The sequence below is a fragment of the Danio rerio genome, chromosome 20 (assembly GCF_052040795.2).
Source record: "Danio rerio strain M-AB ecotype USA chromosome 20, GRCz13ab, whole genome shotgun sequence".
Taxonomy (NCBI): domain Eukaryota; kingdom Metazoa; phylum Chordata; class Actinopteri; order Cypriniformes; family Danionidae; genus Danio; species Danio rerio.
Genome location: NC_141040.1, coordinates 50,614,531 through 50,633,149, shown reverse-complemented (window position 1 = coordinate 50,633,149; position 18,619 = coordinate 50,614,531). Strand labels below are relative to the sequence as shown.

Genomic DNA, 18,619 nt, shown 5'->3' with positions numbered 1-18,619 from the left:
TGTGCAAACATATTAGTTTAACAGATAAAACACTTTAATTATGAGTACTTTTATATACACAAGGAAAAAGTCCACACAGACAAACAAACATAAAAAAAGATGTAAATAACATAGTAAAGAGGCTTACATCACAGTAAAGAGTGAATAATTACACCAGCTCAAATGTTTTCAGATGCATCAATCTGCATACATGTAAATAAACCACAAATTTCACCCTCAAGGTTTTTTTTTTTTCTTTCAAAATATCTCTCTCTTTTTTTTATAATAATCCAGACTAAACAGCAGTCTTTTCTTTATGGTCTGGTATACATGGCCGACAGACCCTCTACTCTCCATTTCTTCAGTCTTTAGCATCTCCCACTCCATCAGCATTAATGGCAAACATGGCCTCGGCCTCTGGTAAACACGGAGAGTCATAGATCTTACATATCCTCGTCTCACCTCTGCCTTTCCTCAGGTATAACCTACAATAGAGACACAATTAAGAGCGGCGTTAGGGTGTAATCAGTAATAAGCAGAGTCAGACAGAATGGGCTGACTTTTTTTTTCTCTTTTTTTTTGCTATTTCTGTGCAGAATGTGGTAAAAAAAAAAAAAGAATGGAGATTTATGCAGAATAAATTTGAGAGGGTAGTAAATTAAATAATGATATAAAAATAACTTATAAATAAATCTTATTTAAAGGTAAATCCAATTAGTTCCACTTGTTTGTTAAACAAAGCTAATCTTTCAAATAATTTATCTAGTAAAAACAGAACATATTACAATATAAACTGTATTCTACATAAAACATTTGCATACTCAGTAAGATCACCAAAATTAATAAATGAATTAAAAACTGAATAAATCAACATTTACACATACTTAAGTACATAAATAGACTTGGGTCTAAAATATTTGTCTATTTCTGGGTGTGAAGATTCTATGTGAGCTTAGTTATAAGTAATTGTTGTGCTAAAAATTTGTACAATTTAGATTTATTTTTTAAGATTACTTATAATTTTTAGGCAATGTAATTAGTTACTTTTACACTACCTGACAAAAGTCTTGTCGCCCATCCAAGTTTTAGGAACAATGAATAATAACTTGACTTCTAGTTGATCATCTGGTATATATGAAAGGCAAAGGTCTCTAGATTACGCTTATTTTACCACAATTAAAATATGATCATGCCTTGATTTTTAATGATTTCATTTGGACAGTAAGGTCTGACTTTGCTTAGACAAAAGTTTTGTCACTTAACAGAAATAATGTCCAGTATAGAATATAAAGTCATGCTGCAGTGGAGACAGAATGAATATTGTGTCTGACTCCATCGTGAGCTTGGAGGACTGCATCCATATATCTCTGCAATGACTCAAATCACTGATTAATAAAGTCATCTGGAGTGACAAAGAAAGCGTTCCTGCAGGATTCCCATCAAGATTCTTTGGATGCATCTTCAATGCCTCCATCTTACTCCAGACATGCTCAATAATGTTCATATCTGGTGACTGGGCTGGCCAATCCTGGAGCACATTGACCTTTCTTGCTTTCAGGAGCTTTGATGTGGAGGCTGAAGTATGAGAATGAGCGCTATCCTGCTGAAGAATTTGCCCTCTCCTGTGGTTTGTAATGTAATGAGCAGCACAAATGTCTTGATACCTCAGGCTGTTGATGTTGCCGTCCACTCTGCAGATCTCTCGCACACCCCCATACTAAATGTAACCCCAAACCATGATTTTTTCCTTCACCAAACTTGACTGATTTCTCTGAGAATCTTGGGTCCATGCTAGTTTCAGTAGGTCTTCTGCAGTATTTGTGATGATTGAGATGCAGTTCAACAGATGAGTCAACTGAAAATTCTACCTTCTGCCACTTTTCCAAATGATCAACTAGAGGTCAAGTGATTATTTGTTGCTCTAATAAATATATTAGTACTATAAGTACTATGTGAGAATTAATAAACACAATCATCTGTTGTGTTTTACCGTGTAGTTGATGCGTGTGCCAGAATATTTCCACCAATAGGCTTCTTGGGATCTGCTGAAAACATGGCTGCTCCGTCCACCTGTGCTACAACCTGGTTAGTGATGACGACAGCCACACCAAACTGCAAACCAGATACAACAGACATATTTTCAAAAGATCACACCTTATACAAAAAAAAAAACTATATATATATATATCTATCTGTTGCTGGCTGTATGTTTGTGGAGTAATACACAGAGGTGAAGGGTGACGAGGCCTTTGTGTGATGTTACTGGCGAAATATTACACGGCTATCAGCCAATCAGATTCAAGAACTAGACAGAACTGTTGTGTGTTCTGTCACACAACACAACGCAACACACAACAGTTCTGTCTAGTTCTTGAATCCATGCGATATTCTGCAAATAACAGCACCCGTCCAGCCTCTTAACCCTTCACCCTTGTGTATTACTCCACCCACACACAGCAACAAGCATTTATTGCAGCTGTTGGACATCATAATGCACTTTTGAGGCTTTTTTAGTTGAGAATGTAGTTGTGTAGATTGCAACTATGTAGTTTATTTATTAGGACAGTGCCTATTTTAGATGTTTTTTTTTTATTTCTGAGAGACAGCGAGTCGGCAGCCATTAGCCTGTCATACTGAGCAAAGACGGTTGGCGATGTTTATCCAGAAGATGGGGACAGAGACCGCACTATAAGCCCTAGAAAAAAAATGCATAAATTTCAAACTACAGCGGATCACATCTTTATTAAACAGGTAAATGACTTTCTAAGTCTCTCTCTTTTGTTTGTTGTAGTGCTGCATTTATACCATAGTATTATTGTGATCTCTAGATTGCAACAGAGAAATACTGGGAAATCTCTGTAGACTGATGGCATTTCATGCTGTTCAGCCTTATAATCTTAAAATGTGAGCAAAATCACCTGTTTTGTCATCACTTTAGACATTACGCTAGAGAATCATTCAAACACTAGCTCTAAAGTGACATTAGTAAAGTAGCAATGGTTTCTGCTGTTCTGACGTCAGCTGCAGATGTAAGGGAATGGCGAAAGAAAGTAGTTCCTCTTACAAAAGGGTTTCTGGACTCTGATTTTCTTTTTTTATATACACGATTATGCCGTCAAACTGTTTTATAAACGCAATATGACACGTGTAGCAGTGCGATATTGCTGCATATCGTCACTGGTGGCACATGCCAACGCAAGCCTCCCACCAGTGCCTACATACATTGCACTGCTACATGTGTGATATTGCTCATATATGTGTGTATATATACATGTGTGTGTGTAAACCTTTTTTTAAATAATAATATATATATATATATATATATATATATATATATATATATATATATATTTAAAATGGTCTTGTTTGCATTGCATGATGTTGTTTACCTCATCAGCGAGACGCAGCAGCATACGCAGAAAGCGTCCCAGATGCCCCTGTCGGGCAGACAGCTCCCCTCGTCCCGAGTAATCTGTCCTGTAGAGAGCTGTGGCGCTGTCTACTATCAGCAGAGCGTATCTGGACGCAGATTCAGAATAAGTGAACACACATCAGGTAATGGAGACCGTAGCCATGTTTACATTCACCTATTTATATGTGCATTCTGAAATATTGCATAAAAAAGCTTAATAGAAGGAATGTTGCGCAGTAATGTTGGAAATGTTTATTCAGAAAACTTAAGTGCACAAATAAGTAGGATAAACATTTTTTGAAAAACAAAATGTGCATAAACAGCAGTGGAAATAAATGTACCAAATAAATTCCAGTATGTGCATCAAAAAAGTTCTGTAAAGTGCTATAAAATGTGCATTTTTTATTCAATGTTTGATGTAATCTCTAATAATACACGACAAAAGGGTTGGACAGAGTAGCTTATTAAAAAATAAAATAAAAATCACATCCAAAAATCTTGTTTTTCCTCACAGCTCTGCCAGTAAGAATGGTTGAGCTTAAGCACAATCAAATGAAAACCTAATAATCAGCGTCTCGATCAGCACGGGGCATGTCAAATAACAGAGAGCTTTTGATTGGTCAGAAGATTTGATGAGAAACTGAAGTCTGAGGTGATGTCAAAAAAAGTGATTGATCCATTTAGGCAGAAGCTTTCGACGTTTATAACAGTTTTATATTTTCTAAATGTGAATTTTGGCACTGTTTTGAATCACACTAGCTAATAGATATCCTTAAATCTAACAGTCTGAAAATAACATCCAAAAAAAATATTTTAATTACAAGGGACCTTTAACAGATCATGTAATAACAAAAATGTGCTCAATGGGACAGCATTAATAGACAGCAGCAGACGAAGCACATTGTAAAACATCTGAAATGTTATTTCTAAAGTCCCTCAGGCAAAGTCTGTCATCACAGTGGCTCAGTATTATTATTATTATTACCTCCAGAACTGTCTCGAGTGTCGGCGCTTGCAAAGAGCATCTCACACCTCATTGTATGTTTCATCTTCATTGTATGAGTAATAAAGTAATTTATTCTATTGGAAAAAAGGTTTACAGTGGACTCTCCTACTGCAGCAAATTCATTTTTCTTTTTGGTATTTGGCGGCAGTTTATCAGGAAGTGATGATTTTCTTCTCTTTGACTCACTGGATGGAAACGCTGCTTTATTTACAAATGTTTTATGCCATATTCTAGATTTGTGCATAAATCTATTGCATATCTGTGGATGGAAACCCAGCTAGTGAGATTGTGTGTGTTACCTGGACTCGGTCATCATAGCGGAGGCCTGATACAGCAGCTGTGTTTGATGGTCAGTGTTGAAGGCTCTGGCGTAGGCCACGTTATCCAGAACATCACTGCCCACCAGACCATACCTGACACAACAAACTGACTTTCAGTCATTTTTCATACTAAATAGATTTTAGGCTTCTGTTATAATACTGCTCTGTGCATTATGGAACAAAATCAATGCCTAAAGTCTTGAATTAAAAAGCTTGTTGAATATCACAAACTGAAAAAAAGAATACACCGTATTAACAAGTTCTTGCATTTCAATGACTTGAATTCCAGGGTTTGTATTTTTAGGTCCTGAAATTGAACATATCTGTTTATTTAAGCTGTGAATATTTCAACGAAAAATATTTCAAACACGTTTTCATACTTAAAAATTCAATAATTCATATTCAATTTTCAGATTTCACTTACAAAATATTCAATACCCTTTAAAAATACGATGTATAATATTCAAAAGGTCATTTTCAGTTCATTTTATTTCAGTTCAAATATTCGCTTCCATAAATTCAGTGGATCAAATTCGACTGATAAAATTCAACTTTACATCCGGGAACTGCAGGAGAAGCAATAGATTGCAGAGTGAAGATCGCCAGCTGCTCTAGCTTTCACCAGCAGGTGGAGATGGAATAATGTAAGATTTTTAACCCAGTAAACAAGCGAGAAAAAGGCTATTAAAGGCAAAAAAGTAGCATTCCATTTTAATATCAATGCCTTGGACATTATAAATAATAAAAAGTATGAGTAAAATGAGTACATGAGGTTTTAGTCATCTATATTTGCCCTTATGTAATGGAAGCCAGCTGGTGATCGCGTAAAGCTCACCCCTCGGATCCAGGGACAGACGTTGTTCTGCAATCTTATCGGAGCTTGTCTTATCGGAGACACGGTTAAACGTTTGCAAAATGTCTTTAGTTTGTCCAGATTATTGCTTTTCCTCTAAAATAGAGACGAAGCAGAAGGAAAATGAATGAATTGATGAATGAATGAAATGATTGACGTTTTTATGCATGTGCTGTGCGGCTTGCACACGACAAAGTCGAACGAGTGGCCGCAAGCTCCGGTGGCCGGTCAGAGCCAGTGCCGCATATCAAACTGGTTAAGAGATGCTGGATGGCTGCCAATATATGATAGGAATTCTTCCAAAGTTTCAGATGACATCTGGGCGTGTGCATAATAATGTAAAATGAAAGTGAAAGTCATGACATTTGGCCAAGCCTAAGAATAGCCTACAAGAGTGTTTCGATTATTATATTAATCATGACATATGTCATGCTTGGGCTTATATGAATAACACCTCGCTGTTTACCATTTCCGAAAGTGGAGCTGACGTCGGCGCGAAGATGCTTGTATAATTGTAAAAAGAGTGATGAATATTAATGGATTTCTTATATCTGTCATTTCTGATAATATAATTGATTTAGTGGGGGCTTATGAGTTTCCAACACAGCAAAAATGCATTCAGAATCCTAAACCAATAACTTTGTCAAGCAAAAATTATGATTTTATAGGCTACTGATTTTTTTTAAAAAACAATAAAAAATAAACTATTAGCTACCCTAGCAATTGTTTATTTAAATATGATCATCTCAAAATATAAAATAAAAACATAATGGTTTGACTTTGTGAAATCATAAAACACACTTGCAGAAAAGAGTTAATAGAATAAATGAGCAAATACATTCTCTCCAGTAGATGGCGATTAAAGCTCAGTAATACCCCATGAGGATGAACATTGAGCTGCTTTGCAGGAACCCCTCAACCACGCATGTCAAACCACGCATTATAAACATTAATCTTATGAAACTAGCTTAAGTGACAACTATATTAAGTTTAAACCAGTTTAAATAAGTTTATATGTTTAATAACTGCAAAAAAGATCATTGCTAATCATAAAATACAAACGGTCGCTGAAAAGTTATAAATAACGGTTTTCTCCTCATTTAATAAAAACAAATTAAAGTCAGTTATAACTGCCTATATCAAACCACAGGCGACTCATTTTATTACTTATCATTGGCTGCGACATTGCCACTTTTGCGTTAATACCTTTTTCTCGCCTATAGGCTACATAACAATAAAACAATAATCTGGACAAACTAAGACATTTTGCAAACGTTTAACCGTGGCAGAACCCCAATAATTAGAAAAAAAGAAGAGAAAGACAGGCAGAGTGATAAAAAGGATAAATAGAAATATTAATTTAGAATCACAGATGACTTATTTAAGCGCAATAGCCCAAATAAATGTCATACAATAATAATATTAACAATCATAATAATAATTTAAATGATGAAAATGTATAACCTATCCCAATCCTGACAGCTGCGTTTAAACAGCGCAAACATTACTCCTTATAGTTATGCCATATTAGACGGTTCTGTGTGAATAACTGAAGACGCTTCTTTAATGCATTCGCATGTTAAATTATTTTAAATCAGACGCCCCATCCATAACCAACCTTAAATCATACCTGAACTCTCTGTTTAACATTTCCAAGTAAACTGTTTTGTGACATTCTCATAAAATCTCTCTGGTTTTGAAAATCTTTGTTCATAATTGTTCTTAGCCCTGTCAATGTTTATCTATTTTGTATTATTATAATATTTCATTTCCTGTTTCTCTTACGTTTATTCTTTAGCTGTCAATATAATACTTCGCGTCTATGGAAGAAAGAGTCAATAAAGATAGACAATGTGTAACATCATATTCATCAAAAGACGGTTTATGTGCAAGTAACCGCACCGGTCCGAGCAGGTAACGAGCCAGCATGGGAGACAAGCTCCGATAAGATTGCAGAACAACGTCTGTCCCTGGATCCGAGGGGTGAGCTTTACGCGATCACCAGCTGGCTTCCGTTACATAAGGGCAAATATAGATGACTAAAACCTCATGTACTCATACTTTTTATTATTTATAATGTCCAAGGCATTGATATTAAAATGGAATGCTACTTTTTTGCCTTTAATAGCCTTTTCTCGCTTGTTTACTGGGTTAAAAATCTTACATTATTCCATCTCCACCTGCTGGTGAAAGCTAGAGCAGCTGGCGATCTTCACTCTGCAATCTATTGCTTCTCCTGCAGTTCCCGGATGTAATGTTGAATTTTATCAGTCGAATTTGATCCACTGAATTTATGGAAGCGAATATTAATAATAATAATAATTCTTCTTTGTGATGCATTCTTTATAAACAACCATCAATTGCAGTCAGAAAACAAATCATGTCCTAAAGTCTTTAAAATTTCACATTCTAATAAAATATGTACAGTTTTCCATGTCACTAGTTACATTTTTTTTCTCTGGATTTATATATTCTTTGAGACATTTGGGATAATGGGAATACATAATTCTGTTATATATAATATAATATAAAAATTAATATAACACTGTTCTAATGGTTTTTTGATATTTCAATGAAACAAATCATACATAATATTGTGTCTTTAAAATATAGCTTGACATCCAGTTTGAGGAACGTCCATAAACAAAATAAAATAAATATAATTACATAATAATAACAAAATAAAATTGCGCTAAAAATCCAAATATGTAGTAAAAACTGCTTTTTATTTATTTATTTTTTTAAATCAAACATTACAATTTTACATGTGGGATAATTTAAACACACAATTCTGCTGAATATATAACACTGCTCTAATAGTTTTCAGATGATTTAATGAAAGCAATTGTACATATTGTGCCTAAATTATGGTTTGACTTCATGTTTGGGGAAACTCCCATAACTTATTATTTATTTATTTATTTAAATAACAATATAATAAAATGAAATAATAAAATTGTGCTAAAAATAATCCGTAGTGCAAACTGAGCATTATATTCAATCCAACATTAAACTATCAATATCTGGGTATTTTAGTATCTCAAGAATAATTGTGGACAAAGCTCTTGATTTCTACAGTACACTATAAGGGTGCTTTCACATTTACACTTTTGTTTCGGAACCTGTCTCGTTTGCCAAGTTGGCGCGTTTCGTTTGGCATATGTGAAACCACCAATCGCTCTCGGATTCGCGGCAAATTAATTGCTCCGAGATCGCTTGAATGAGGTGGTCTCGGCTAGATTGAAAAGAACTCTGGAGCGGATCAATTGCAGTGAGAAAGCAAACGATCCAAGCGCGGTTATATCACTGTGTTTTATGGATATGTAATAAGTATACGGCTATATGAAGAGAGAATTAGGAGTAGGGCGGGAAGTTTCGCGAGTCTCCCGGATGCCCGCAAACGAGTGATAATCTTCCGGTAATCTTGCGTCTCCCTCCCGGTCCTCAAACGGGCTACGTCGCTCACCCTTCTCACCCCTCCCCACCGCATCTCTCCTCACTCTTCAGACACGTCGTGCGCACCTTGTCAGACACCATCAAACCACCACCTCTTCTGACAGCTGAGCGGGACTCTGCAAAATAAACCCTGACACTCTGACCAATGTGAGGAGAGTTTACTCGCACGTGACTTGTTTTAGCTCTTTTGGTCCGATTAGAAACTTTGCAGTTTGAAAGCAAACTGCACCAAGAGCAAAGAGCAACAATGTAACATTTGTAATCTCTGTTTCGGAACAACTGAATCGATTCACAGGTGTGAAAATACCCTAAAATTCAACATTTCTGTAATGTCGCTGCATAAATGCTTTATGTTTTTGGGCTTATTCATGCTCTGCTGTTCATAAATTGTCTTTTTATATTGAAAGTCACTTGTTGTTAAGTTTAACAAAAGTTACTGCATCATGGGGTAGTGATGGCTCCTTTCAAAGCACTGCATTTATTTTTATTTGCAAAACAAGTGCGTATCAATTGGTAGGTTCACTTTGATTTTACTCCAGTGGCGAATCAATGAAAGAGTTTAAATCTCTAATCAGCTTCACGAGTTTGTACATTTTTTTACATTTTATTTTTACAATGTAACAAACAACAAAAGCTTTTAAAAACAACTTACAATATGCAGAAACTTCATTTGTAATGATAATAGATGATCATTTAAGTGCATTCGATTTGCAGTGTGTTTGAAAACGTTTTAAGGCATGTTTTGCTTGAGTTTTGTTGCATTTACATGAATTTTACCACCATTATTTTGCAAAGCAATCATTTTAAAGCTTTAAAAAGTTGTGTTTCTTCCAACACTATAAAGAGGTGTAGGATTAAGGAAGGTAAAGCAGCTCTGACCGTTCAGCCACAGCCAGCAGTCTCTCTGGACGGAAAGTTCCTTCAGTGTCAATGTACATGGCTTTTCCTTCACCTCCACCCTGATCTATGGGCAGCTGAAATGCAAAGCTCAGTGGTATTTTAAACTTGTGAACAGTGACATATGAAAAATACAAAGATTGTTTATTTCCCAATGAAACTATTTAACCTTTATAATAAATTTGCATATGTAAAAAATGCAGTTCTACAGCTCATACAGTCTAGTATAATGAGGATATGGTGCTAATGCAGAAGAGAAACAATTCAGTTTTATTTATACGCCAAGAAAGAGCAATTTTGTGCATGTGGCTGATATTTTTACGGGCAAAAAATAGCATTAAAGAGCTCCCATTTTATCCCATCTTCCAGAATGTGTCTTTAAAACAGTACAAACATGCACCCATACAGTCTAGTATAATGAGAATATGGTGCTAATGCAGAAAAGAAACAATTCAGTTTTATTTATACGCCCAGAAAGAGCAATTTTGTGCAGATGCTGATAATTATACGGGAAAAAAAAAACTGCATTAAAGGGCTCTTATTTTACCCCTTACTCCAGAATGTGTGTACGGAACCCCGGAAGGGACGTAGTGGAGGAGAAAAAAATGGGCTGGGTGAAAAAAAAAAAAATGGGTGAAAGAAAAAAATGTGTGGGAGGAAAATATATATTTCTAAGTTTTTGCGTTCCCTCGCAAAGATGTTTTGCGTTCTCTCGCAAAACTGTTTCTTTACAAACACTTCCTGTTCACTTCACTCATGTAAACCCTCCCGTTTTTGCCGAAATTCTCCCATATTTTACCATTCTATCCCACTTTCTTTACATTAAATCTGTGCGTCGATCGTCGCCTTTCACTTTGCAACCTCTGAACCAGTGAATGCATGTATAAGCGCTGCCAGACGCGCTCCGTACAATAAAATGATCCCAGATCAGCGTATGTACGCGCCATTTAAAGGGACTTTCTGTTATCAAACAAGTAAGCAGCAATGAATCTCATGTTTTGTTTAGTTTGATAACAGAGGTGTCTCTGTATGAATGCACAGATCAATAATGAAAGCAGTCCATTACTTTAGAAAGTGTTTGTGCTCATTTAAGAGAAAATAAGCTGTTTACAATAAAACATGCAGGTAGGAGATTACATATTATTCAGTGTATTTGTCTGTTTAATCATACACCCGCTCCTCTGTGCGCAGATCTGGGATCAGATTATTGTATGGAGCACGTCTGTCAGTCAGCGCTTATACATGCATTCACTGGTTCAGAGGTTGCATATGAAAGGCGACAATCGACGCACAGTAATGTAAAGAAAGTGGGATAGAATGGTAAAATACGGGAGATTTTCGGCAAAATTGGGAGGGTTAACGTGAGTGAAGTGAACAGGAAGTGTTTCTGGAGAAACAGTTTTGCGAGGGAACGCAAAACATCTTTGCGAGATAACGCAAAACTTTGCGAGGGAACGCAAAAACTTAAAAATTTATATTTTCCTCCCACCCATATTTTCCTTAAACCAATTTTTTTTTCACCCAGCCAATTTTTTCTCCTCCACTACGTCCCTTCCGGGGTTCCGTAGTAAATCAGTACAAACATGCAATGTTTTAAATTTGTAATATTAATCTTGAGGTGCAGCTGATCACTCAGAGATTGAACAGATCTTTTATTCTCAGATGCTTTTCAAATGATGCTTTTTCAGACGCTTTTACTACAGACGCATGTTAATATGCAGCTGTAAATCAATTTGGTGAGCGGGGAAAACCACACTCCTACTTCATGTTGCGGTGGGCCTCAAAATTGCAGAGATTTGGATACAATTAAAAAAAAGAGACATATTGTGTTTATTTCGCCCCAATATGACTGTGGACACACTATACTACACACAGTTCTGTCCAAACAGCTTCCAAAAGTTGATTTTGCTTCATAGATGTACCTTAAAACTGACTAGTATTAACATGGTTGTTTATTTATTAGTGTAAACCAAAATGCATGCATATTCAAGGTATTCTCATAAATTGAAAGGTCCAAAAGTACAGCATTTATTTAAAATCTGACTGGCTTATTTAGTATTGTGAAGATATTTTACTGTTTCCTTGCAAAAAGATGAATAAAAGCATGTGCATTACCTGGCAGGTGACGGCTAGTGTGTGACAAAGCTGCGTCTTTCCTGTCCGAAACTCTCCAAACATCTCCGTAATGGATCCTGTCTCGATTCCTCCTACAGATGTCAGACAGAAAAAGATTAGATCGTGCGACAACAGCACATTATTTTCTGAAAGAGTTGAGCGTCGCACCCTGCAGGAGTTTATCCAGCTCCTTAGATCCTGTGGAGATCTGGATGATTTCGGCTCTGCGCTGGTGAAACTCTGTCGCTGTGGTGAAGCCCATGGGAACCATTTTAGCAGCTTCTGTCTGTCATAGAGGTTTAATCAAAAGCCATGATTACACCATGCATTAAGATGTCAAATCACAAGTGAACAGCATAAATACAATAAACCGTTCCCTTTCTTTATCATCATTACTTAGTCTCCTGCTTCTGCTCCTTTCTGGCTTCTTCTATATTGATGGGCGATTGTTAATTCAGTTTAATGCTGGTTAAAGCCTGGTTTATACTCAGCTAGTGCGCGCAGCGAGTGTGACGTTATCGCTGTGTTTGAGGAGGTTTGCTTTGGGTGCTTGCAGCATGATTTCGGCTGGTGGAGCGAATATTTATTTTGAAACTCAAGCAAACAATTTGTCTGCGCTGCATTTCATTTGAGTTGAATATGAATCACTTTGACTCAATTTTGTCTGAAACAGGTACGACTGTACAAACATCTTTATGATCCGTTTATGCATGATCATAGGGAGAACCAGATGAACAATAATTATTGGCTAGAAATTGCAACAGCAGTGGGAAAGGACGAAGGTTTTTGTTAAAAAGTTTAGAAAAACCAGAGGGATGAGTTTGTTGAAGCCTAAAGATGCCATTGCAAAAGTGAAGACACAGTACACAATCACAGAAATACAGTTTTTCCATCGTTTATAGGTTTAACACCAATGTATATATTATAATTTAAAATAATTGAATAATTACAAAACTTTAACTAAGGAACAAATGATTTCTTTGATAACTAGAAAAGAATATTTGAACCTATCGGTTTACAATACACTGATGCCCTATTTTTCTGGGCTTTATTGGTGATATTGGTCAGGAATGTTGGACCATAATTGCCTTATTAGCTTATAAGTAGGGGGCGACAACTAGCCAGACATTAATGTCTGAATTGTGGGTTAAATCTAAAAAATAAAAAAAAATTAATTTTTTAGTAAGTGTACTTTTTTGCTTTTATTACTGTCATAATAAAAAATTATATTTGTAGAACCAACCATGTTCTCTTGTCATTAATATTTTAATAAACTTTAATAGGTAAAACTGTCCGAGATATGAACAAAAGCAAGTGATGCATCAAAGTTTAATAAAAAAAAAAAAACCTTGAATGATTATAAAAATCTTTAAAATCATTAAAATAATTTATAAAAATAACAAATTGTTTGTTTAAAAATCTTCAATGATATTAATGATATGACGTAGTTCCGGAAACTTTCTACTTCTCTGCTTATCAGTCTTACACGGTATGTAAACGGCACAAGCTTTTATTGTGCAATATTACGCCCCATTCACAAGGGGAGTCAGCTTCAACGCTTCCCATTCACTTAGAATGGGTGACGTGAGGCAATGCCGAACTGCATTGTGGATCCGAAAGCGTCAGCCAATCAGATTGCTGTATGCAAATACACCAGCTCAGACAGTGGCGTATTGCTGACTAATTTTATTAGCTGACGCTGCTATGGCGATCGCGTCAGCCCCAACTTCAGACACATCCTCTGTCAAGCGCTGATGCTGAAGCCCCGTGTGAATGAGGCGTTAGATTTTAAAATCAGGAAACAGACCCTCACTTTAAAGAAATCAGCAAAGTGGTTGAAAGTGGACAAAAAAAAGTGAAAACAATAACAGCAAAAAACTACTTTAAGCATTAGTTTAACTAAATAGGACAATTCTGTGAATTCTTCATCTTTGGAACACAAATGTAGATATTTTAGATGAAACGTGAGAGAAAACGTGAAATTTTTTTTTTTTTAATGGTTTTTGGCACACAAAAGTGTTCTTGGAGCTTCATTGTATTGCAGTTTAACCACTGAAGTCACATGAAATATTTTGACAATGTTTTCAGTTCATTTTCTGGGCACTGTTGCTGTTTATAAGAGCATGAGAGAGCTCTCAGATTTCATAAAAAATATCTTTATTTGTTGAAGGTCTCAGGGGACTGGACCAGCATAAGGGTAAATAATTAATAACAGATTTTTCATTGTTTTGCGTAAATATCTATTTAATGGCAAGTATAAACAGTACATTATACACAGAAGTGTGTTGCTGAGGTCTTACCAGGATCTTGTCAGCTTTGGCTTCGCTAATTCCTTTAATATTAAGCAGTTCTTTCTTGGGTGCATATGCGACGGCTTCTACAGTATGGAAACCACCATCTTCCAGCTTCTTAATGTCACTGCTGCTGATGCCACTTTGCTGAAGAAAAGTTTAAAATAGATATATAATCAGAATCTACTCAAAGGTTTATGTATATATACACAGGAGTCAAAGAAATTCAATACCTTTTAAGATGCTTTACATATATTTTAAGACCTCATCACCACTTTAGGATTCAACTGGTAACATTTTAACTTGCAGTATATATACTAAATAGGCGGGAAAGCACAACTAAAGAGTTATAGCTTGTGACAACTGCTTATCAATGCAATATAATTCAGAAGGCAAACAAAGGAAAAAAAAAATATATATATATTTTTCCGACTATTTTATGAAAGTTCAGACAAAAAGAGTACAACAAAACAACAATTACACCAGTAAAAAACTATATGTGGAGCTTTAGCAAACTCTCCAACCTTTAAATGAATTAATGAATCTTTAGACTGCCATTTAATACAATATACTCCTCTATAACAACGCTGTTGTAAAGGTGTTGCCTTGGTTACTGCAGGATTTTATCAAGTTCATAAACTACAGCAATTACAATATTCACATATTAAATTCAGGTGAACTTTAGCATACAGCTATTATACATCACAATCCAAAAAGAAACAAGACCCCACAGACACCCTGTACAGTTTTACCTCTAGACGGGAAACCGGTTGTGGCCCAAAATTCTCCTCTTCCTCCACTTCTGCCTCCACCTCCACCCGGGACGCGTTCCTCATGGCCATATTCACTCCTTCATAACACATTAAACATTATTAGTAAAAGCTGCATGTGATGCTTATATTTTTAAGACATCCTAAATTAACATTAATAGCAAATTCAAAGTCACAGATCCTGAAGGAAAATATTTTCGTCCCCATGAATGTCTTTGCTTTAACAATTATGTAGTTAAAACATTTACTAAGATCAAGGCACACCACTGATTTACCCAGAAATGTTTAAGAACTTTTTAGGGGCTTGTGGCAAATGGATAGTTAGATATTAAAATAAAAAGTCTGCAAAAAACTTTAAATTTCATCAGTAAAGACCTGTCAAGGTTTTAATGACAATCCAAAAGAATTAAGAATCATCAAACATCGACACAAATGATTTTCAGAACTGTATCATGGTATTTTTTTTTTAAAGAAAAACATAATTAATAAGGTACTGATCAATCTAAAACGTTTTCTTATCGTAACACCAAAGTAACTTTTAACGTCATTTTAACATGCATCATAATTTACATGGTTTTTCAAATTGAGGTAAAGTTGGTGACCTATAATGCATATGTATATTGTTTACCATACTAACTAGGGCTGCACAATATATCATTTCAGCATCGATATCATAATGTGTGTATCAGCAATAGTCACATCGCAAAGATATGCAATGCAGAGTTGACTTTGCAGTGTGTGATTTTTACATTTACATACACAAAACTATAATACATGCACTTTTTATTTAACCTTTGTCTGTTGCATTTATTTCCACATGTAGTTTGTTTATGACATGTTATGCCTAATTCACTCTTCAACAAAATCATCCTAATCAATCAAAATTATTAATACATTCAGTAACACTTTAGGGACCAATTCCCACGATTAACTAGTGGCTTATTAGCATGCATGTTATTGAGATATTGGCTGCTTAATAGTACTACATGTTCTGTATGATCCTATTCTACATCCCTAATTCCTACCCTATACCTAAACTACCTTAATAACTATTAAGAAGCAAATTAGGATTTTATTGACGCAAAAGTCAAAATGGTTTGCTAAGCGCAAGAAACTAACCTTAAAATAGTGCGACTAAAGATTCTTTCCAAGTATAACAAAGTTTATAGGCCATTTCAATGTGGTCATGTCATTGCTCCATGAACATTTCCTGCTTGTTATAAAACTACTTCATAACTGTAAAAAGAGACAATTCAATCCCAATTTAATGTTAAAACAGCTATCATTACGTTATTTATCAATATGTGTGTCTTTTTAGATTCTCTGAGATTATAGAAATGTAAAATGTGAAACAGAAAATACCATGGGACCATTGTTTTTGTTTACATCCCTCAAAGTGGCACAATTAAATTGACTGTCAACAGTGTTGCAGTTTCAGTCATAACATGACTTCCCGATTTAAAAAATGATCAAAGATTACTTTTCTGAAAATATATTATTAAGGAGAAATTCAGAATGTGTGAATATAAAACAAACTTTACCTCAATGTTTTCTGATGTTCCTTTATGAACACCATGGTAGTGCTAAAATACTATAGTAAATCTCCTCAAAGATAAAACTAACGCAATTTAGCGTTTAAGCTAATATAAAAAGGAATTTATGAGCACAGATAACATGATAAAAGAACAATTAGAGATAGTGAATAATTATAAAATGTGTAGGATATTAGTTTAATAATAAACGTTAGCTCTTATGTTCGAAAAGCTGCTGACCATGTATACACATTAACACTATTTCGCTCTCATCGACACAAACAACCTATTCAAACATGTTCTCACAGCACAGATATTATTAATGTGAAGGAATAAATGACAGAAAATGTAAAAGAGCTGTGATTATAAGGTTAATCGAACGTTTAACGTCGACATTATTGTTTTTGTCACTCACCCGCTAAGCTGCTGCTGCTGCTAGATCTGAACTTTCCCGCGTGCCGTCGTCACCGACGTCATGACATCACGTCGCTGTTTCATAACGTCATTGTGTATCTTATTTATTTTTTCGCTTTTATACAAGATACAATTGATTATAATGGTTATTTATTAATATAATACTTACAACGTATTGTCTTATTTTCTAGTTTTCCGTGAAGTATATCATTCATGTAAAGAAACGGGCTAAGGGGCTAAACTAAAGCCAAGCCAAATTGTAAACATTTCACAAGAGAATAAACAATATGGTATTACACTGCATAACATTTTAAACAAAAACGTTAAAAAGAATCCTGTATGAAGCATTGTGTCATTTTAATTTGGTTTACTCAAACTACTGGCAACTGTTCATACATTTCTATGTAAATGTATAGATGAATTACCGGTTTGTAAACATTCAGAATGCGCACGCAGCAAGGTTGCAGAATAAACCGGGAGCGCTAGCATTTACAGCGAGGGAATGACATCCGATGCGGTAAAGAGTTTGTTGTTGTCTTAGAAATAAGTTATACTGATGACCTATTTTATATATTATTTACATAATGCTTTCAGTGTATTATAACAGCTTGTTACCCAGTGATGAGCACAGTGATTCTACAAAATTAATGCTAAAGTGAGCGGCGTTTGTCTAACAGGTCCATTTGCAACAACACCCTCCCAATGGATATTGGAAAAGAGGAAATCGCCAAGCATCCAGCCCAAAATATACAACTACCTCATTGAAACTCCAAGTGATTTTACAAGAGAGAAGTTAAAGGCCTACAAGTCTTCAGATTCAACACTATGTAGTGCTAAAAGACAAGGAAAGAAGATGGAGCTGTACAAGGCCTGGGTAATCATCAACAAGCAAAACAACTGCTTTCTGACAGTGAACTGCACCTGTACGGCAGGGTATGTGAACGTACATGTTTACATTTCATTCTAAGCATTCAATGTCCGCAGGTTAATTCACCATATTTAACTGTTTTTGCTGAAATCATTGTTGCAATCAAAAACGAGTGATCTGTGTGATTCAGCATAGCGGGAACTTACCGAATATAAAATAAAAACTGCAGGGTCCAGCATTTTTAATTAGGTCCTTACTCCATTCAGCTCGTATGATGGCTGTTAGCCAAAGGCATCTGCAGTTGGCATTAAAAGCAGTGTGTTGTACGGTAAAATTTAAGTTTTTTATTTTGGCATCCTACCGCACAACACAACATGTTTGCTATTGTAACTGCTATGTGCGGTTGAACCCGTGTGATGTTATGTGTGACGTAGGTTAGTAATTCCCCTATAGCTACTCTTAATATACTCATTCGAGCCCTAATTTACGCTTGATCCTCCCTGAAGGACATCAAAACAAGAAGTGTAGGGGGTCAGCTCTTTAACACTGAGAAATAGTTTACTCTGATCTGCATTTTAAATAATAATATTCATTCATTCATTTTCTTTTCAGCTTAGTCCCTTTATTAATCTGGGGTCGCCACAGCGAATGAACTGCCAACGTATACAGCATGTTTTACACAGCAGATGCTCTTCCAGCAACAACC

The 18,619-nt window shown here is 35.5% G+C and overlaps 2 protein-coding genes across 2 annotated transcripts in view; both read right to left on the bottom strand.

Moving 5' to 3' along the window:
• The window catches only part of flvcr2b (FLVCR choline and putative heme transporter 2b), a 343,389-nt gene that overhangs the window by 200,614 nt on the left and 124,156 nt on the right, over window positions 1-18,619 (bottom strand). The window lies entirely within an intron of this gene.
• On the bottom strand, window positions 13-17,067 carry rad51 (RAD51 recombinase). Its single transcript, NM_213206.2, is given in 10 exon segments — window positions 13-464; window positions 1,970-2,091; window positions 3,369-3,498; window positions 4,697-4,810; window positions 9,906-10,000; window positions 12,039-12,130; window positions 12,207-12,324; window positions 14,339-14,476; window positions 15,082-15,179; window positions 17,047-17,067. Coding segments are annotated over 9 exon segments (1,023 nt in total). The 5' UTR covers window positions 15,172-15,179; window positions 17,047-17,067; the 3' UTR covers window positions 13-340.